Consider the following 22114-nt stretch of genomic DNA (forward strand, 5'->3'; position numbering starts at 1 on the left):
TTCCAAATCGTGATCTGTAGCAAAACAATGGCCAAGTCTTGGAAACTTCCAGGCAGATACCAGTGAGGAACTAATAAAAAAAAAAACATCACACAAACCAACTCAAAGAGTATACCTTGTAGTCTCTCTTGAGTAAACCTCAAAATTTTTTTAAATAAACAAAATTGAAAGTTTAAAACCCAATTGACGCCTCAGCGATTGTAGTTGGCATGACAGATTGTGAACTCAAAATAACTCTTTAACATGCAAACTACTTAAGTTTCTTTACTACTTCATTTTCAAATTAAACGTAAAGATTTGTATGAATAAAAATGTTTTAGTACCTCCCACATTCTCCTTCAGCTGCATTTATCTCAACAACATCTCCAACAGTGAGGCCCTGGTCATCTTTTGAACTGATCACTAAGCTTTCCTCTATAAAAGAGATAAGTGTTTCAGAAAATTTGAGGCAATAAAATTTTTTACAAAATATAATAATGAGAATTATATAATGACATTTTAAAAATAAGTTCCAGTTAACTTTTTTTTATTAAACAAATAAAACAGGAACAACTAAATTGATCTTTTGAAACATGAGGTCACATTTGAACAGATTAAAAAGAAATGAACACACTAAATTTGAAGCATTTAAAGAGAATACTTCAACAAATATCAATAAAAATATACCACTAAAAGATTTGTTATGCGTCAATAACTTGAATGTTTTCATTTTCTTAAGATGTAAAACAAAATTTTAATTTAAAAGTATTTTATTTCTGAGTATAAAATTTATAGGAGAAATTCTGGCATGTTAAAAGCAATTATTTAATTATCAAATTTCTATCGTCAGTTTGTTTATGACAGTCAGATTTGTTTTTACATCAAATTAGTATACTTCCGGCTACCTACTTTTGCAAAGCAAATAAGATTCAAAGCTGATTTTTGCTTCTTTTTCAATGGCAACATCTTTCTTTATAAAGTTCATTTTGATTGATGTTTTATATTTTTTAATATTTAAATTTTATATTTATTTTTACAGTGCAAATATTTTGATGGAAAAGAACCCATTATTGAGGAGAACGATATTTGTCTGAGTTTAAGCATAATGAAGACGGTATTTAGCTGAGCAGAAACAAACACCTGAAGGCATAAATAATAAGCAATATAAAAGCAACATTTCAAGCACATAAAATTCTTGGAAGTTCCAACTATTTAAAAAATTAATTTTATTAAAATTATAAATCTAATATTAAATGTGTTACCTGTCTTCAAATGTAGTCATTCAAATTTTTAATTCCCATCTAAATAATTCGTTCTTAATGTTTTGATTTTCATAAAAAAGAAGCTGATGGTAATATTTTTAATTATTAGAAATTAGTTGAATTTTTAAATATCGGTTTGAAAATGTGATCCCTATTTTGATGTCAATGCTACTTTTAATTCACTGTTCTTGATTCAAAAGCATGAAAATGTGTGCATGAAAATGAAAGCATGAAATGTAAAAGCGTGAAACTTCAATATTTATGATTATTTTATTGGGCATTTTAAATTTAGGTATAGTTATTTTCCTGGTTACGAATAGAAGTAGCTTTAATTTTATTAAAGAAAGGACTTGACTTTTACACTTATAATCAGCAAATTAATAAGGCTAATCCATGGCATGGAGTTCTTGGAGCCCTCCAATTTTAACTTTTGAGAAGTTTATGGTTTAGGTGAACAGTTGTTAATCATTTAACAACTGTTTGATAATCATAACTTTTGATTGATTCAATTCATAATTTTAACGTCACTCATTATTCTTCATTTAATAATAATTCTTTTATCTATGTTTTGAATCTTTCTTTCAGAAAATTAAACTATAAAAAAGTTGAAATCTTGAAGAATAATAAATTGCTGTCCATGGTTTTTGCAAATTTAGGGAACATTCCTACTGAATGTGGTTTGATCATTCCTGTTTAAAAACACCAATCAAATTTTCAATTTTTAAATGTATATTTTATTTTGATGAAGAAGTGACTAAAAATATAGTAGGTGCAATGTTGAGAATTATGAAAAGTTTGTTTTTAAAGTATGTGAATTCAGCACAAAATTATGTATTTTTAACAAAAAACAATGAAAAAATATTTGCACTTTTCTCTTAAGATTAATCTATTAAAACTTTCAGTTTGTTTTTGAGCAACATCGATAGAACAGTTTAGAACGAACTCCAGAAGCTTCGTACTGGGGAACTGACCCATTCTTAAGTCAAGTTAAAGCTGACAACAATCAAATGTTTTCTTTAAATCCAAAAAATACATTTATTTATCAATATTCGAAAGCCTATAACTACAATCTATTATTGGTATATTTGGTACCTTTAACAACACCAGTAGTACATATTACAACAGTTAATTAAGCATCACTGCCTAGGCAGTTTTTTAAATAAATGCTTCTGCATTTTTTTACATCCCTTTAAAACAGATTCAAATTCCTATTAGAGAAAATGTGTTTAATGCTTACGAATATTTTAGTCTTGACAGTAATTTAGTTACATTTTAGTTAAAATCTCATTTTCATTTAATATTAAAATCTGTTAAATAATTGATCTATAGAAGATTCTTTGATTATCAGTAAAAACTGTTATGGCATTTTTTTTTCTTTCCTTTCTAGATGGAGGATAAGTTTGGTCCATTTCCTATTTCTTCTGAAGTTAGGAGAGCTGTAGAAGAATATTTAAATGTCCCTACAGTGTTTAAAGGCCAATATTGGACAAAAACCGGGATAAAATTTTCTGATTCCATTAAAAATTTTCGAGAAATGTTTACAGATGTTCTTCTTGATTTCAGGATAGTTTCAAATTCCTGTAAAGGTACTTATATCTCTAGTTCAGCAAAAGTTGAAAAGGATATTTATCATATGATATAATTTTGCTTCTAAGTAATTGTTCACTGTGTGTGTTATTGCTAAGTGCAAATAAAAATAATCTGTTGTATTTTTTCCTGAAACTGCATATTTTCTAATATGTTAATAATCTAATTCAAAGAATTTTTCAATCAATTATTGTTAAAATATAAAATAGGACTCTCATATGAAAGATTTAGTTTATAAGTGTGCCCTGTTTTAACAATATGTCACAATAGTTTGGATATCTTTCTACAATATGTGTTTATAATAACAATATCAATATATAAAATATTGTGATGTAAGGTTGGTAAAGCAAAAATTTGCATTGCATAAAATAAAAAAATGAAGGTCCTGAATAACCTTTCATCTAATAATTTGTTTTCCATGAGAGGTTACCAGAGAGGTTTCAATCCTAATGGTTCAAAGTCTTAACCTTAAATAAGATGGAACCTTAATGATGGAATCTTAACCTTAAATAAGATGATTTCTTTTCTCGCCAACCACTTTTGGCACATTTTTATTGGTGCCACTTCTGTCACATACTGAAATTGAAATCAAATATTGCAATCCTAAAAATTTTGTCAGTCATATTGGATAATTCTATTATTACAGTACTAGAATACAGTATGGAACCCCTAATTCAGCATCCTGAAATTCATCACTTAATCCGATCTATTTTTTTTAAAAGAAATTTTTATTAATAAGAGAAAAAAATCATTTATATTTGGAATTTTATTCTGTTGAAGAAATTAACTTTATTTTATCTTTTAAAAAATTAAAATGAAGTGAAAGGGAAAAGTAAAAACACCTGCATTTCCAATGAACAAAATAAAGAAATGCAAGTTGGAAGAAACTGATCAATCAATCTTGACAGCTGTGCAGGTGCTCTACTGGTTTATCCTCACATTTCCCTCTCCAGTTTGACCATAAATTAGCCACACCCTTTTGACTTTGGCACTACCACATGAATTCTAATTCAATAAAATGAATTCAATAATTCACATTCAATAAAATGAATTCTATCCCAATTGGTGCTTTTTTTATTTGATGTAAATTATACTCTTTTGTTTTTTTTATTAATTATTAACTGTTAATTTCTTTATTTTGTTGTTAATTGATAGCTTTTTTTTAAAATCCTATTTAGTTGTTAGCTTATTAAAAAATTTCGCTAGCTTATAAAAATATATATATTGTTATTTCTATTATATAGATTATTATTTTAATTAATGAAATTTCTTAAGATTGGACAGTTTCAAATTCGCCCCCTTCATAATCTACTATCAAAACTTAACTAAATTTATTGAAATTAATTAATTTTCTGAAATTCACAGTATAATTGAATTATCATTATATATGGGCATCATATTAGAATTTCCGAAAGAGATCCAAAATTCGGCAAATTCTGAAATACGGAATTTCGTCGGTCCTATACTGTTTATATATATGTGTGTGTGAAATAGCATCAATGTGTGAAATATATATATATATATATTTCACACATTGATGCTCATTTTAATGGCAGCTATGTAAATATATTAATATTATTTTTTTAGGTACATCATGGGAAGGAGATGCTCAATATATGGAGGCAACTATTTCTCAATTCATTGACTGGCAGCATGGGGTAGCAACCCCAGAGACTCCTTTTTATAAATTTAATAAGGAAAAATTTTGGGCATACTCCAGCTACAATTATATGAATATTATTTTTTCCAAGGAATTTAAAATGTTACAGGTTAACTTAATTTTGATTTTTTTCATTAAATATTAATGAACAAATATAACATGTAAGAATTAAAACCTATATTTCTGCTCAGACATAAAATAATTGAGTATTTGAAAAATTCTTTTCCCTCTAATAGATAATTTTCACTTTTAACGCCAGTAACATTGTCAGAACCATCAAGAATGTAGTCATGAAAAAGTATCTAATTAATAGCCTATTTAAAGCAAAACACAGTTTGTATGATAAATATTTGAATGGATTCAGCATTTTAGGCATATATAGTTCAGTATGGTATATATGGCTCAATATGTTATATATGGCTTAATATGGTCTAGTTCAATTAGGCATCTATAGTTCAATATGGTATATAACAAAACCAACATGGTTTTGTTATATATGGTGTTATATTTAATATTACATTTTTTTATTCCTCTTTTTATCTACTATTTAGAAAAATTTCAATTAGTCGATTAATTTGGCTGTTCTAGATTTTTTTTAATCAGTTTTAAATATTCTAAGTTAGTTTTTTGAAATTATGAAACAAATGTGACTAATTGTGCATTAAATGTTTATATTAAAAATGAACAATATTTATCGAAGGACTTTTTTTATGAGATGATTGTTTTTGTATTTTTATTTTCAATAATTAAACAAATTTACCAATTAGATAGACTGCAATTTGACGCAGGGGTCGCATTCCCCCTAAAATTCATAAAATTCCTAAAAGCATGTGCAAACCCTAAAATTCCTAAAAATCTGATAAAATTTTGTTGGTGTTCCTAAAATATTAGTTATAGGCTAAATATAAATAAAAAAGCAATAATCTAAAATATAAGAATTTAACTACGTTAATTAAAACTTTTAATTTTGACACATGGGAATTCTGATCCTGAGAGAGGTTTTTCGATAAATAAAGCAATGCTTAATGTGAGTCACCATGAGTATACTATTATGTCGCTTAGACTAATCAAAGATACCATTCGAAATTATGGAGGAGTGTTGAAGATCACCACAACACTATTGAGGGCAGTAAAAGAATCTCACAAATCATATCAAGAATATTTTAGAAAAATGATCATGATTAATTTGTTTTTCTCTAACTTTGTTTTTCTCTAACTGATTTGAAATCTAATAATATCACACAATAAATTTTCTTAATAAAGTAAAGTAATAATAAAGTTTTGATTAAGAAGGTAAAAATTAAATAAAAATCCAAGTTGGTGTTAATTTATTTTTTCTCTTGATTTATTCTCACTTTTGCCTGTTCCTGAATTATGCACTTAATTTCTGATAGGTAATATGTAAAGTTGAAATTTCATTTTTACACTTTAGAGATTTCATTCTTGACTTAATAAATTTCAGAGCTTTATTTTATGGCTTGCAATTATTTATGATATGTGTGGATGAATTGTAATAATCTTCTGTTATGTAATAAACTACCGTGTGATCTGTTTTTATCCTAGCAAAATCATATATTACCCCTGAAATTTACCTAAAATTTTTTGAAAAAAGTTCCTAAAATTTCCCTAAAATTTTAAAAAACTTTGCTGCTACCCCTGTTTGACACATTTTTTAAAATTAATATTTATTTAATATTTTCTACATTAAAATTTGAGTTTTCGACAGTAATTTTCAAAACAAAAAGAGTTTAATGTTAAAATAATTCAAAACATAATTGATTGATCACTTGTAATTTTATTTCTATGTTTATTTAAAAATACTTCATATTTATAATTGCTTATAATTATCCTTACACCAGAATTTCAAGTTTTTGACAGTTGTCAAAAAAAGGTTTTTGACTTGATGGTTAAAACCGTCATTTATCAAAAACTTGCCAACCCTGGTTATTTTACAAGTTATGTATTAATCTTCTCATAAATATTATAAATATTATATATTGTATAATAAAGTAGGCCTAGTGTATAAGTGAACAAAATTTAATGAATTTTCATAAATAGTGATTAACTTTATTAAAAGAATAGCTACCCAAACAACAGGACAGATATTATAAAAACTGTTTTTTAAATTGTTGCTTTTACATTTTATTATATTGATTAAAATAAATTAAAACAGATAAAACTAATAATAAATATTTTAATACATCCAGTTTTTATTATGTATGCTAATTGATGAAATCTAACTTTGAAATTTTATAAAAGGAGCTTTATATAAAACTAGTTATCTATTTATAAAGTCAATCACTTTTCAAAATCAAAAATGGGCTTTTCTTCTCTTCTAATATATGAATCATTTTATTTCAAGATAGGATATGAACTGGGGACAGTTTGGATTTCCAGAGATAACTGGAAAAGATAGCACTTTTTGGTTAGGTAGCACTGGTGCCAATACACCTTGTCATGTTGATTCCTATGGCTGTAATTTAATTGCTCAAGTTTTTGGAAGGTAAATGTTTTATTGTTATATTTTTTGCTTAATTTATTTTGAGTTCTTGAATTTCATAGTCTAGAATACTTTTTTGTATGTATTGTTATTAAATTCATATACACACTGTAAATTTAAGAAGTTCTACCTATCAGATAAGCTTGTGTGAACTAATTTGTAAAAAATGCAAATGTTTTTACGTAGATAAAATATTAAAATTTGATTGAAAATAGTGAAGTAATACCTGTGCTGATAGTTTTGAAAAGTTCTCAGATTTTCAGCATGTGTTTAAAAACAATTTAATATCCATCTAAATCATCATTTCTCTGCTCATCTAATTTTGTTCATTGCTAATTTTGTAATTGCTAATTTTGTTCAAAACTAATTTACAATAATCTAATTTTTTTTTTTTTTTGGTTTGCTACCTTAAAAGTATCAATTGCTTATTTCAAAGCCATTCATTCTGAAATGGTTAATATTGCCTCTGAAATACTGTCTCACATTATAGAACTTCGGTGGCACATTGATTAATTAAGACACTGAGCTGTCGTCATAAAAAACTGAAGTTCTATCTCTAGTGGCAGCTAGCTTGCCATCGTACTTGAGATCCATAGGTACCAACTTGTTGAGAAAGTTCAGCAGCTGATGCGCATTGCTCACCACCATGTTGTGTGTTTGTAAACAAAGCATGGCATCATAGGTAATGACTTGGTTGTATTTGGAGGAAAGTTGCTTGTCTTGTTTGCAACAAAATGTTTAGCTGGTTCAGTAGAGGAAAATTACTATGAGGCAGAACGCTGATGTTCTGCACTTATTAGTTTTTTTTAAACAGTGGTTAAGCTGGAAAGCTTTTTGTACATATTTAAGTTTCATTTTAAGTAAAAAAAAATTTTTTTTTTTGTCTATCACATATTGCAAATATTAATTGTTCATTTTGAAATTATATTTGCCCCTAATGCAACTTTAAATTTTAAGTTAACAAATGATATTATTACAAACAAAGGTCATTAAATGTAGCTCTAAATTTTTTTTCTAGTTCCTGATTTGATAAACAAATTAATTATTAATTGTATTTATACTGACATTCTATCATAAATGTTTTTGAACTCTGTAAATTCAATAACAGAAACCTTCCATGATCTGAAATTTCAATTGGGAATCATTTCTCCCCCCTTTTAAAATCCTAAAATAATCAGGCAGTGTGATGCTTCAGTAGCGTAGTCACTGAAGGGCAAGATTTTTCAGAGAGATTTTAATTTTTCCCCAAACAATTTCTGCAGGGATAATGTGACAATTCGTCTACAATAGAACTGACTTAGCAGTGATAACAGAAATTCATGCATGATCTTTACAGAAAAAATGGAAATATTATAAAATTCTTTGCATACTTTGAGGGAATGATATGGATATTTTATCTACGTGGTATAACTTCTTTTTGGCTTCCAACAGTTCGACTAAACATATTGGAGATGATCCAATGTTTATGCTCTACTCTCGTTCCTTTACAGCATTTCGTGGCGCATGGATTTCTTCCATCATCTTTTTTAAGTATAATTTTATGTGTTTCAAACTAAATATAAGCATCATGCATTTCTTGTATATAATTTTTATCTACCTTGAATTTGCGAATTTAAATTTTGCAATTCACACGATTGCATAACCTTATTTTTATAATAATAGCCTCCCCCTTGATTGATTTGCAGACAAATTTTGACTTATGAATGGTTATGCTGCAAATTGATTCAATAAATTTTGCTACCATGTTTGTAATTATGATAAAGTTAGAATTGTGTAAAAATTAAATTTCTTTTAATTATTTTTAAAATGATATATAAACATTTGAAACAAATTATTTTGAATCATGAATATTGTCTGTTACAAGCCACAGTTTATGAAAGTGTTATTTTTAAAGTTATATTTATCCCTGATTAAGCTTTAAATTTTAAGCAAACAAATTATAACTACCAATGAAAGTCATTAAACATGACTTTAACAAAATTCATCTAGTTACTGAACTAACAGACTAGTTAGTTATTAATTGTGTTTTTACCAACTTTCAATCATAAATATTTTTGAATTCTGTAATTATGATTAAGTTTGACTCTTGTAAAATTACATTTCCTTTTATTTTTTTAAATGAAAAATTTTTCTATAAACATTTGAAACATCATTTTATTTCTTGGATATTATCAACTGTTCAAGTGCAAAATTTAATTTTATCTATTGTGTGCACCAAATGTTTCTAAAAGCAATTTTTTTAAAACTTTTAATTATTTTATTTATTTAAAAATGACAAAATAATATTTTCTTTTTAGAAAAAAATGGGTGCTTTTTCCACCTGAGGATGCTAAATTTCTCTATCCAACTAGAATACCCTATGAAGAATCTAGCATTTTTAGTTCAGTTAATGTTGCAGAACCTGATCTAGAAAAACATCCTCTTTTTAAGGTATTTAGTTAAAAGTTTTTTTATTCAATAAATATTCGGAAATTATACTTCATTTCAGACCATTTTTATTTGTATCTTTTTATTCAACAGACATAAATTGTTTAATTTTGATCAGTTATTGTTTTATTATCAAAGCATTTATTTCGTAATTCAGTAAAAAGTTGCATTTGTGAAGGTTTTTCTAACTGTAAATATTTATTAATAAACTTTTAATTATTTAATTTTTTACTTTATAAGCTTTCTTTAATGGAAAAAGGTAAGAGAAAAATAGTGTTTTATCTTAATATAATCATTATGTTAAAATTAATTACCTTAATGGTATATTGAAATTAAACACAATTTTAAAATGCCTCTTTCAATTCAAGAAAAGAAACTATCTATAATTTTCAATTAAATGTTATCTATAACTTGACTTTAACATGTTTAACTTTATAATTTAACTTAACTGTTTATACATTTATATAATATATAAATTTATATAATTTATAAATTTATATAATATATAAATTTATATAATATATAAATTTATGTAATATATAAATTTATATTATATTTAAATATTAGCTTAATTAAATTTTTAATTATAAATATATTTATATTCAAGGTATACTCAAATTAAATATTATAACTTTAATATTTTAACTAGAACTTTAAATAAACTGTAAATATAACTCTTAACTATAAATATATTTATTTTAACTATAACTGCATAAATCATTAATCAGAAAAAAAATAATTTGCACCATCATTTAGAAAGCAAAAATATTCCAAAAAGTTGAATTTTTGCTTTAAGTGGCATTTTTGTAAATATTTTGAGAATGCGTTCTGATAAAATTGTATTGCTTATACTGTTGAACTTTTTCTAATTATAACAGACATGTTACTTATATTTATAGTATTTTTACTAAATTGAATTTTTTAGCACTATTGTGCATTAATATCTCAAAATATGCTGAGAAATTGCCATCTTTATGCCATATCAGTGTTTTTCATACTAATTAGGTCACATGTATGTTATATTTTTGTGAAGTTACAAATTTAATAAAATCTTTTAATTTTTAGAAAGCTCATCCCTATGTTGTGATTTTGGAAAATGATGAAGTCTTGTTTGTACCTAAGGGATGGTGGCATTTTGTTTTAAATTTAGATTCTGTCACTGTGAGTGTTAATACCTGGATCAAATTGGTAAGCATATCTCAATCATAAATATTTCCTAAAACAATTAGAAGAATATGTTCATGATTTTCACTGAATATTGTTCAACCTGGGATCTTGGGACCCACACATTATTGTAAAACTAGGAAAAATGGTGTCCCATAAATTAAAACTTTGTTAAAAAGCTTTAAATGTTATTAAAATGTTCATCATAAAAATCTGTTTTAAACCAATTAAAGGTCTAATAACAAATTGTAAATTTAATACATTTTTATCATTTTACTATGCTAATTATAAAAGCCTTAATTTAACTCAATATCAAAAAATTATCTCGTAATGTAATTTGTTTATGAGATAAGATGTTATAAAAGTTATGTCAAATTTTCTAAAAAAGCTATTTTAACCAATCTCAAAATTTATGAAGAATTGTTTAAAATCATAATAGGTCATTTAACTAATATATTTTAATATTTCAACATAATACTAAAAGAAAACCTGAGCTGTGAACAAAAGTTTGTTAGAAGAGGTATTTCCTATTTTATTTATTTATTTTTTAAATGGATGTCAAACTCTCTATTTGCATTATTTCCCCCTGATATTTCTTTTTTTTTTAATTGTACAGTAGGGAACCGATTATCCGGAACGATCGGGACCATCGCTATTCCGGATAACTGATTTTTCCGGTTTTCTGAATCGCTACAAAAAGTCGTTTTTTTTATTGTTAAACCCAACTAAAAAAAAAAATTTTTGGAAATAATCTTGAAAAAACGAAGTAATACACTAATGATTATTTCCAAAATGATGCTAGGGTAAACATCTTTCAAAAAAGAAAGAAAAATCCTAAAATCTTATGAGGAAAAAAAAAAATTTTAAAAAAAATAGCGGGAAAATTTATTGAATTTCGTTCCGGATTTTTGGTTTTCTGATTTCCGGATAACGGGTTCTGTACTGTATTTCTTTTATTTTTATTGTGTTCCTTTTATTTTTAGTTTAAAAAAAAACCACAATTGGATACAGTAGTCCTCTATTAAAGATAACAAAGAATCGAAAAAGAAAAAAAAATCTTAAATTCAGTATTAAGAGAATGAAAATATTTATTCTTAATTCATTGCTCTTATTAGATTTCTTATTATTCATCTATTAGAATGATATCAGTTCTGTACTGTAATGCTTGAAAACAATGCAGAGCTTTTTTTTTTTTTTTTTTAAATTTTGAAGTGCATTTGTAATTTGTTGTTGTTCAACTCAGTATATATATTTTTTGACAATAATAATAAGTTTTCATTTAAGAATTTTTAAATAGGATCAAATTGAGAAACCTTTCTTTGATTGGCAAATTCAAAACTGTCAATTGACTTGCGTTACTGGTTAAAATTCATGATTTTGTCTACTTTAGAGGTTTTACTTTTACCCTTTTGATAGTTTCGTTTTTATTCATGAGGAGCAAATCTGTTATAATTTTTGCCAAACGTAATTAATTAACTTTTTTTCCTCCAATATACGTCATAAGCAGGTGGTTGGTTTATATTTTCTTTTTCAAATCTTAGTTTATTTTAAATGTTAAGTGGTTGGCATTAGTTATATGTTAATTAGATAGCAAGATAAATATAGCTGGATGTACGTTTCTTGCTCTCTTCTCTTTTGATCAATTAATTGGCTGCAATGTTCTGAGCAGCAGCTGAGTGGGTGCATCCAGATGAATTATTGAAAGATTAATCTTTGGTTTGTGCAGTCAGTATGGTATTCTTCTCGATGAAGTTAAAGGTTAAAGCTATGAGCTCTAATATCCTGAATGGTTAAATGCTGAGAGTCAGCTTTGAGTTCTGCTAGAGGTAGTGTGTCAATATTTACATGGGGATGAATATAAGAACTAGGTTAACAACCATGTTTTGTCCGAAAGTGATTATAGCAACAATGCCATTAAACCTTATTCACAATAACTGTTAAATGCATTGGCATAACTTTTAAATTTTTTTAATGGTCCCTCAATTAATATGTTTAAGAACATCAAACTTTTAAAGTATTAATTTTTTTACATTTTATTTAATTTTTAAATAATACAATTAAGTTGAGCTCATATTACTTATAAATTATTTTTAGTGTAAATACAAGTAAAAAAGCACATAAATATTAACACACAAAGCATAAGTGCATTTAATTAAATCTACATTTTGTATTTTTAACTGTGTCAAATAATCATGTACCAGATACCTCTTTAATTTGTTAATTGCAAAATAGTTGAAAAATAATTATTATTTTAGTTTTTTTTTAAAAATAAAACAAATTGTGTCAATTTAGTAAAAATACAACAACAATGCTTTAAACCTAGTTACTTTTTAAAGTTTTTCAACAAAATTTTAAAAAATGAACCTGAAGTTTAATTTAAATGTTATGCATAGTTGAATAATTCAAAGTTATTAATTGCAACAAAGGAAAACAAATTATTGAGTCTCATGTTGTAATTTTATACATATTAGTTTTTATCTTAGGAAAAGAACAAATATTTCTGCAATAGTCGAGTTTCTGGAATAGGTCAAACTAAACCCCTACTTAGTTATGCTAAGAATTAAAAGTTCCTAATTTTACCTTGACAACTGTAAAAAAAAAAAAAAAAAAAAAAAAAAAAAAAACATGAATAATGATCACTTACTTTTTTTCTTAAAAAATATTTTCTCAGCTTTAAAAACTTAAATATATTGATTTCCTTGGTTATTGATAAAAATCTAGTCCATTTCAAATTTGAATTTAATTTTTTTTTTATTATTCAATTTTATTATGGTTCTAAAAATCTGTGTGGGAAAATGATTGTAAATAAAGATTTTGATTGTATTGAATTATTTTTTAATGCAAATCTGAATTAGTTTGATTTTATACTTTCTAGTGCCACAGAGCTTAAATGCGACATATTGCTAACTGTGCATATCTGATCTGTTTGCAATTTCTACCTAAAGGGAACATCAAATTTCTTAGATTAGATTCAAACTAAGTCTAAAATTTATGATACACATTTATCACAATGGATTTCTTTTTTTTGCACTGTTCGAGATCAATCCTCATTCTTTAACCATTTAGGTCAAATTTTGCCCACCTGACTCTTGTTATATTAACTCTTAGCATGCACACCCAAACGATTACATAGCTATTTAAACTAATCATGAGTTTTGTTGAAAAGTTATCGATTGTACATTGACTCTTATAGCTAATAATTTGCTTCTTTATTTCATTTTTTTTTTCTTCACTGTTTAAATGACTATTATTTTAAAACCTGTATGGGAGTCAGGATTTCTATAAAGTTTTAACTGTTTATGTAACTAAGCTACTCAGTTTATAAAATTCTAAAAATTTATTAAAATAAATAAAATGAGGATTTCCTATGAAGAATCATTACTCTCTGTTTAATTTGGAGAAAGTTTCAATAAATATTTGTGTGTGTTTTATTTAAAGGAATCAGATTCCAGTAGTCATCTTGCAGAAAGTGCTACAAAAGTTCTTATGACTGCTTTGATATCTTCTTATGAACCAGAGGGAGAAATATGGTTGAATCCTAAAGAGGCATGAATTTCTATTACTTCTGTTTTCTTTTTAAATCAAATTTGTATATTAACTTAAAAAATAAAATTAAAAAGAAAATTATGCATTTTTAACTCTGAATATTTTTAGAAGGAGGCTGAAATAATTTAATGGTGTATCTTTTAATTGAAATTATTTTTAAGGAAATTAGGTTATTGTCAGATTCTTTGAATAATGGATTTTGCAATAATTTAACTTTTATGTACATGTTGTCAGCAGCTATGTTATTAATAATGTAGTATTGCAATTGTTATCAAATTATTTGTAGTCTGATTTTTCTTAGGGCTCAGTGGTAATCATAAGAGCACTTGTAATGCTTAAAGCCTGAAATTTTCGTAGATGTTTCTTTCTTCATATTTATGTCCTAAATAATATTATTTTTGTTAATTTCTAATAATACATATTGTAGGGAACCAAAAGAGGTCCAAAGCATTATCACTAATTTGGACAATAGTTTTATGTGGGAGGGACAATAGTTTTATGTGTGAAATGCGTTAAATAAATGAAATCAAATTGTAATTTACTAAATGCAATTTATTAAATACATTCTGATTGTTATAAATTTTTTACTTTCCTGATTATTGTTACTTTTAAATTTTAATCTCTTTCTTCCTATTCAAATTTCGAGTAATGATATATTTGTAATTTAGTTATAATTACATATTGTGTAAAATTCCAAAGCACTCGCACTATTTTGGACATCAGTTTTAAACGTGTATATTGAAATGTGCTATTTATTTGACATTTAATAATAACTTGCTAACTGCAGTAAGTTTAATTAAATTTATTAATTGTGTTATAAATTTATTTGATTTGTAAATTTTATTTCATTTATTTTATTTAGGAATTAGTATCTCCTGATGAAACTCTAGGTTACATTATTTCAACTCTAAAAGAATTGAAAAATAAGGGGGATATTTCAAATTGCCATGCTCAGGATAGCAAAACTAAAGTTCCAAAATTGAAAAAAGAAGATAATGTTCATTCAGAAAGATGTAATGACAACATTTTTAGTTTTCAGAACATTATTTCTGTCAAGTCAACATCTATTTTGAAACTGTATTCTAAAGAGAATGAAATTAGCTCAGAAAAACCGCAGTGTGATCATGAAATAACTACAGAAAAGATAATTAACTGTTTTGTTCATCCAGATGTAATAAAGTTAGTTTGCCAATTGCTAAAAGAAATTTGAATAATAGTGTTTTTTGGATGACTAACTGAAGAAAGAAAACTGCAATTTTATGTCAAGTTTTTATTTTCTAAGCATTCATGATTGTTGTATTGAAAATTTTTGGCATTTGATATAATGATAACTCTTAATTTATGTATAAATTAAGAGTTATCATTATATCAAAAAGAGTTATCATTTATATAGAAAAATGAAAATAATGTTTTGGATGTTCATGACAAAGCTTATATTATGGAGCCCTTTTATTAAAATTTGTCCAAAAATTATCAGTAATTAATTACAAATTATCAGTGATTCTACATAGATGCATTTTAGGCTTAAAATTAACCACTTCTCTAACAATGGATAGAGACAAGTTTTGATTTATGAATATTGAACTTTTTTTCATTCTAAGATGATAATTTAATCACCATAATTAAAAAAACCTCAGAATTCGGAATAATATGCATTCTAAAAAATTGTTGCATATTAGTGGCACATCTCAAAAAGGTTTTATATAGTATACGGTTTTACATATATTATTATAAGAGATTCACTAAGATTAAATATTATTCTTGTATCATTAACATTATGTAAGTTTGTTTTTGTGAACATACAGGTGTTTAAGACGTATGTAAATGGTGGTTTTGAGATAAACATGTCAGATCAAAATAATAGAACTAGTAATTTTGTTTTGATATTTTTGAAATAACCTTTCTAATAATTTAAATTAGGCTTGGGATTTGTTTTAGTCTCAGGGGATGGGATGAATAAATGAGTTTGGTCTCAGATAGGTTTTTCAAATATAATAAATTTTAAGTTTTATCATCTAACATGTTTTGCAAAAAATCGGTTGTTCAATTCAGGATATTTCCTCCCCCTCGAAGTGTTGAGTTAGGTTTCATTTCACACGTCATTTTGATCCGATGTACATTTCTAGAGATATTTGATTGTTTCTATACTTTTCAGACACTCTGCATATATACATATATCCTCTAATCTATAGCTTTTTAATGTTTCATTTTTAATTGAAGTTATTGTTGCCTCCAAAAATTATTTTAGGTTTTTTAAATATATTATTGAATAGTCCTAATTGTATTGCCTAATGTGATAGTCAACAGTTGTGTTAATGCCATTTCAAAACTTTTATGAACTTTCAAATCATTATATGTTAGTCAATTCACTTCAATTTTTATATAAAGAAAAATGTTTTAACTCTTAAGAATTAATGGGTCAAGCATACTTAAAGTGTTATTTTATCATATTTATTAGCAATAGGATAAAATATTTAAATTTAAAAAAATTGGTAAAGGCAGGTAAAAATGTATGGGCAGTTTGTATTGTACAATGGTTTCCAATCTGAGGTAAGGGCTGAAAGCATCCTAAAGTCCTTTTTTTTTTTGCTGCCTACAAAGCAAAATATATATATATATTTTTTTGTTGCGAAAATTCATATATTAATTTTTTTAGTGCCCAAATTAAATAAGTTTAAATTTTCTCAGTTTCTGAAAATAAGTGCATCCATCTTTTGTTTTATGAAAGTGGGTTCACTAGTTTTTGAGGTTAATTATTATTAAAAGAAAGATTATTTAGTATGAGCATATTACAAATTATCATATTTCATTATTTCTCTGTATTAAAATTTTTGATTTAAATTTTATTAACTTTAAAAAAAAAACATATGTTTTAGAAACATATAACTGGAAGAGTGAAAATGTGTACAGACTAGTGATATCTTTCAGTTATTGGTTAGTTAACTTTTTACCTCTGCAAATATATATATACACACACACTAAATGATTTTAAAAATAAATCACATTTCTCACTTATAACATAAAACACAGTATTTGTAGAAGTTAATATTTTTGTGCAATTATCGTATGTAAGATATTGCTTAATACTAATACAATTAATGTTCTTGAGCTAATGATTTTGATGATTACTTGTAATCAAGAATGTTTGTGTTTTATGAAGAACTTCTACAATATTTAAACAATTTTTTGAATGAAACCTATTTCTAGATAATTTTTTCCTAGTCAATTTATTTTTAAATATTGTTAATTTAGGTACTTATGTAATTGTTTTATTTTGTACTTTTATAAATGTCTGTTTTTATTGAATAAGGAAGCAACTGTTTCTGTTTTTTTTTATATATATATATTGTTGCTTTCTGCAATCCGTATAATTTTTTTTCACATATACAAAAATCAATATGTTCAAGTGTTGAATTTCAAAATGATAAACATTTCTTTGAAACTTATATATATATATTTTAATTTTACTATTTTAAGCTGCAATATGGTAAATAAAACTATCCTTGATTATTTTGTTCTCTTTTTAACAATAAAACCTTAATATTTTTACAAATAATTTTAAAGTTGGAAGCAGTTTTAATCTTGTTCAACTTTTGAAATATAGTCAAAATTCAAATTATCTGAACTTACAATTATAGATATACTCATATTGTTAATTTAAATTCTCAATTTACACTCAAAATGACTCAGCATTTTTTATTTTTACAAAATGTGTTTTAGCTTCAATTAATCTATCAATTTAAATAATTTTTTCTTTTAAAAAAAGTTAATTTTACTTTTATTTGCTATTATAATTAAATTTTATCATATTTTTTTTCAGGATTTCAAGAAACTTTTGAAGTTTTAAAACATCAGTAAAAGGAAACTTCCTAACCAAATACTGCTATAAATTGTTGTTTTATACATTTTATAATATAAAATGTATTATAATGTATGTAATGTTTACCTTGTCTACATATATTATTATGTAAGCACTGTTTTTGCACTTTTTCACAAAATTAAAATAGTTTTGTTCATGAAGTTTTTTAATATGCTACCATTATGAAATTTTGCAGACACTTATATTACGACTTTTTAAAATTTTATTTACTATTAGGGCAAGGTTTTATTTGTTCTGATGATAAGCTCATTTACCTCCATAAATTTTATCAATATCAGGTAACAAGACAAGTTTTGATGCTAAGCTTTCTCACCTTTTCCAGTTTGTGTAGGTGAGCACAAATGTTTAAGATGTGTTACATGTTTTAATGTTTAAGAATACATCTCTTTGATAATACTTTTCAAATCAGTTAAGATCTTGGTGCTTTTAATCACAGTGCATCTTTCTATAATTTGTCTCTGAATACTATATGAGTGTTGTTTTTTTTGGTATTACCTAGCAAAATTTGTGCCCAGTTTGTACGCACGAATTAAACATGTTTGTGTAAAATTTTATTTAATGCTAGTTTATTCTTTGTCTTAATTAACTAACCAAATAAAAATTGTATGTTGCAGTAAATTTTATAAAACCTAACTTAAATTTGTCTGCAACATCTGTAATTGCAGACTTGCACGTTGGCAATTCACAATAATTAAAAGAAAATGCATTTTTCCTGTTGCCTGATATTATACTAAGACAGGTGAGTTTTTTTAAAATTAAGTTACTAACTTAAAAGCAAAGCAAAAGAAGCATTTCCATTACTGGGAACATATGAGTGGGAATTAGATTTTTAACAAATGTAAACTTAAATCTTTCCAGAGTTGAAAACATGGTCTGAAAAATATGTACAGGATATGCAATTGTATTTTATTTATTTTAAATAAAAACATATCTTATTTAAAAGGATAAAAAACAATAAATTTAAACTGAATCCCTTAATTTACAGTTCTTAACTCAGTTTTGGGCAAGAATTGGTTGCATTCTCTCACAACAAACCAGTTTTAATGTAATAAAAAGAACTGAACAAAACATTTTTGTACAAACTTGCCAAAGAATTTTAATAGTTTAAAAATTAGAGGGTGATTCTACATATATTAAACAATAAGTTATATAATAGTCATAAAAACCTAAACGATTTCTATTTCAAAGATTTTGAAGAAAACACTTAATGAAGTAGCTGCCTATTAAACTTGAATTTTTCTTGCATTAAAGCAAGTTTAATGATTTTGTTTTTATTTTTTGGAGTAAATATCTAATTTAATGTTTATTAATAAGATAATTGAAGAAAATATTCAAGTAAAATATTTAGCCTTTTTATGAATCATAACCTTAAGGTGGACGCAAGTTAAATGAAACTGTTTTTCTTTTAAAGTCCAGATTATTAAAAAAATTTTATCAAGGAATTTCTATAAACTTTTTTAAAAAAAAAACTCCTAAAATTTTTTACTTAATGAAGATATTTTTTGTTGTAATTTTATGCATCCTTTATCTTTTTTCAAAGTTATAATTTTGATATCAGTCTTGTCATTCTTCAAACATTGATTATGTTTGTATTTTAACTCTTTTGTGTTTTTATTTTTATTATAATATATAAACTCATTTCTGTAGTCCCTGACATGGACCTCGAGATCCAAAAGTGACTTGTTTAATTTGTTTCTTCTGTGTTTGATTTTATTTTGCATTGTATTAATAAATATGTTTCATTTATTCATTCATCCAGCAAGTAAATTCTGCCATGGTATCAGGTCTCAAAATTAATTTGCCAGGTCCTTTACATTAACTTGTGAAAAACTTATAGGTTTGATTATGCAATAGAAAAAGAACGCTACAATTCTTAATATACTAAAACTAAATGCAACTACAAAGTTACAAATAGTAACTTTGTAATTGCTGCTTAAGTGCCTTCTGTATAGTTTCTAGCAACAATTTCTTAAAATTTTATTTTAAACATGTAACATCTTTATTTACAGATATCTTGCCTAATGCTGAAGGATATAAAAGATTTTTCAACAATTCAGTGACATCGATTGGTTTCGCTGATCAGTTGAAAAAATTTACAGGAATGCAATCACTTCTTCAGTGCTCTTATTGCAATTATTCAACGTATTGGAGAACAAGTTTCAAGAACCATTCTTTTGTACATTCTAAAGAGAGACCTCATAAGTGTCCTGAGTGCCCTAATGGTTTTACTACAAGGCAGAATCTTAAGAGACACTTATTGGCAATGCACAGATAACTGATAAAAATTTTCATTCTACAAAATCCAGTCAAAATACTTGGTTCTTCAAAAGAACAAACATATTTAGTTTTACATTTTATTATATATAAATATATATCAAAAACATTACTTGTAATGCAGTCTTTTAGCTATTATTAATCCACATGAGATTCTGATCCTTAAAATATACCTAAATTAGATTCTAATATTATATTTAAAAAAGAATATATGGTTTGATAATAAAAATATCAATACAAAAGCTACCAACAACAATGGTCAGTGACTATTGGTAACATGTCTGTGTGTCTGCATTACCAATTTTTTTTTTAAAAATTTCGTGTGTATTCAAGCTAAAGCAAAATTATTGCTGTTAGTCTGTCTTGAGAATAAACACAGATTTTAAAATCATTTTAATATGGTGGCTAACTGTTATTGTGAACTACAGGGGTGCTTCATTGATATTTTCTATTGTACTGTGTTGGCCACCTAATGAAAGGAATTAAAAGTTTGCATTTTATCCTTCTTCACACTGTGAATTAACTTAGGACAATAAATTTATTCTATCTACTATATTAATTTATTTCTTATCTATTAGAAATCTGGCTTGTAATCGATATTTTCTATTACAAAATGTTGGCCACCTAATAAAAGGATTTAAAAGTTTGTATTTTATCCTGAGTCAACTCTAAGGCGATAATTTTATCCTATCACATTTGTTTATCCCTTGGTTTTAAAAGTTTTTAGAGGCTCTGTTTCATATGTTAGTAATGCAGAACATTTTTTATGACAAATGTGATTTTATTAGAATTATTAAGTATGTCAAGAAATGTTTCACTTGTTACTTTCAAACTATGTTATAGACTTTCGTATTAATAAATTATTTTCTTCTATGTAGCATATGGGGCAAGTTTTTTTTAAAAATAAGCATGACTTGGGGATTAAACTCTTATTTAAATAATTTAATTCAATATAATATTTAGGTCAAATAAAATATAATTGATACAATTGTACATTTATTCTATCCAACATCTTAGAAATTATAATTAAAATTTAAAGGGCGCTTAATCAATATTTGTTTGAATATTCACATGCTTGTTCAGGCATGTAATGTTTTAAACTATGTATTATAGAAATCTTTACATGAAGTATGTATTATAGAAATCTTTTGCCCATGGCATGTTTGGCAATTTAATTTTTGAACCCTACTTCATTCTAAAAAAATTTTCAAATAAAGTTTACAATGAGCAGAAATGCTACAACAGTTTCAAATTAAACTTCAATACAAAAATTTTAAAAATTTATTTTTAACAAAACAAATTTAGAGCTTTATTCAAGAGACCCAATAATTTTTAAACTGCAAGATTTTCCTTACAGTCTTGTATAATTTGTAGATAGTCTCCTAGAGCAACTTTTAAAATTGTTAATCTTGTTGTATGATGAAAATCAGAAGAAACAATTAAGCAGAATTGGGTAACAGTGACATGTTTCAATAAAGACAGTTGCAGCTAGGCATGAATAACAGGATAATACCAAAATTTTTGACTAGCTAACAAGATTGAATTTTGTACTGTAAGCAATTCATGCCCAGCTGGTGTTAAAATTGTGAACTAATGTAAGTGGGATTTTAGATTGCAATCCTTTTTTCCCCCTCCTTTTTATTTTGTACCTTTCTTTCAATGTCCTCTTATTCCATAGTTCCAAAATTAAATGCTTATTGATTTCTCTTAAAAGGAATATTGGACAACTGTCATCTACATATCTTCAAACTAAAAATATATTTCAGTGAACAAAATAGGAAGAAAAATGGATGCAAGAAAAATAAAAAAACACTCCCTAATTTTTGTAATACATA

General features: G+C 25.6%; 2 protein-coding genes across 6 annotated transcripts in view; one reads left to right on the forward strand and one right to left on the reverse strand.

Moving 5' to 3' along the window:
* The window catches only part of LOC107443117 (GATOR complex protein Iml1), a 59751-nt gene extending 58854 nt beyond the window's left edge, over window positions 1-897 (reverse strand). For all 3 annotated transcript variants that reach the window (XM_043043849.2, XM_043043848.2, XM_043043847.2), the window contains exons 1-2: window positions 667-897; window positions 324-414 (exon numbers count right to left, since the gene is read on the reverse strand). In XM_043043849.2, coding sequence (XP_042899783.1) covers window positions 324-414; window positions 667-709 — 134 coding nt within the window. In that variant the 5' untranslated portion in view covers window positions 710-897. The remainder of the gene's footprint in view (window positions 1-323; window positions 415-666) is intronic.
* Window positions 898-1105: 208 nt separating this feature from the next.
* LOC107443127 (HSPB1-associated protein 1 homolog) lies at window positions 1106-18145 on the forward strand. 3 transcript variants are annotated; one of them, XM_071183459.1, is made up of 9 exons: window positions 1106-1330; window positions 2629-2827; window positions 4416-4597; window positions 6855-6991; window positions 9286-9418; window positions 10481-10603; window positions 14018-14125; window positions 14988-15304; window positions 17946-18145. In XM_071183459.1, exons 1-9 carry the CDS (start codon window positions 1328-1330, stop codon window positions 17962-17964), a joined length of 1221 nt encoding a protein of 406 aa, XP_071039560.1. In that variant the 5' UTR covers window positions 1106-1327; the 3' UTR covers window positions 17965-18145. The 3 variants fall into 3 exon arrangements, with proteins under 3 accessions (XP_071039560.1, XP_042899779.1, XP_071039561.1); XM_043043845.2 differs by lacking the exon at window positions 17946-18145 and having other exon boundaries at window positions 14988-17096; XM_071183460.1 differs by lacking the exons at window positions 2629-2827; window positions 17946-18145 and having other exon boundaries at window positions 1224-1330; window positions 14988-15459.
* Window positions 18146-22114: the final 3969 nt, after the last annotated feature.

The sequence above is a fragment of the Parasteatoda tepidariorum genome, chromosome 7 (genome assembly GCF_043381705.1).
Source record: "Parasteatoda tepidariorum isolate YZ-2023 chromosome 7, CAS_Ptep_4.0, whole genome shotgun sequence".
NCBI classification, from domain to species: domain Eukaryota; kingdom Metazoa; phylum Arthropoda; class Arachnida; order Araneae; family Theridiidae; genus Parasteatoda; species Parasteatoda tepidariorum.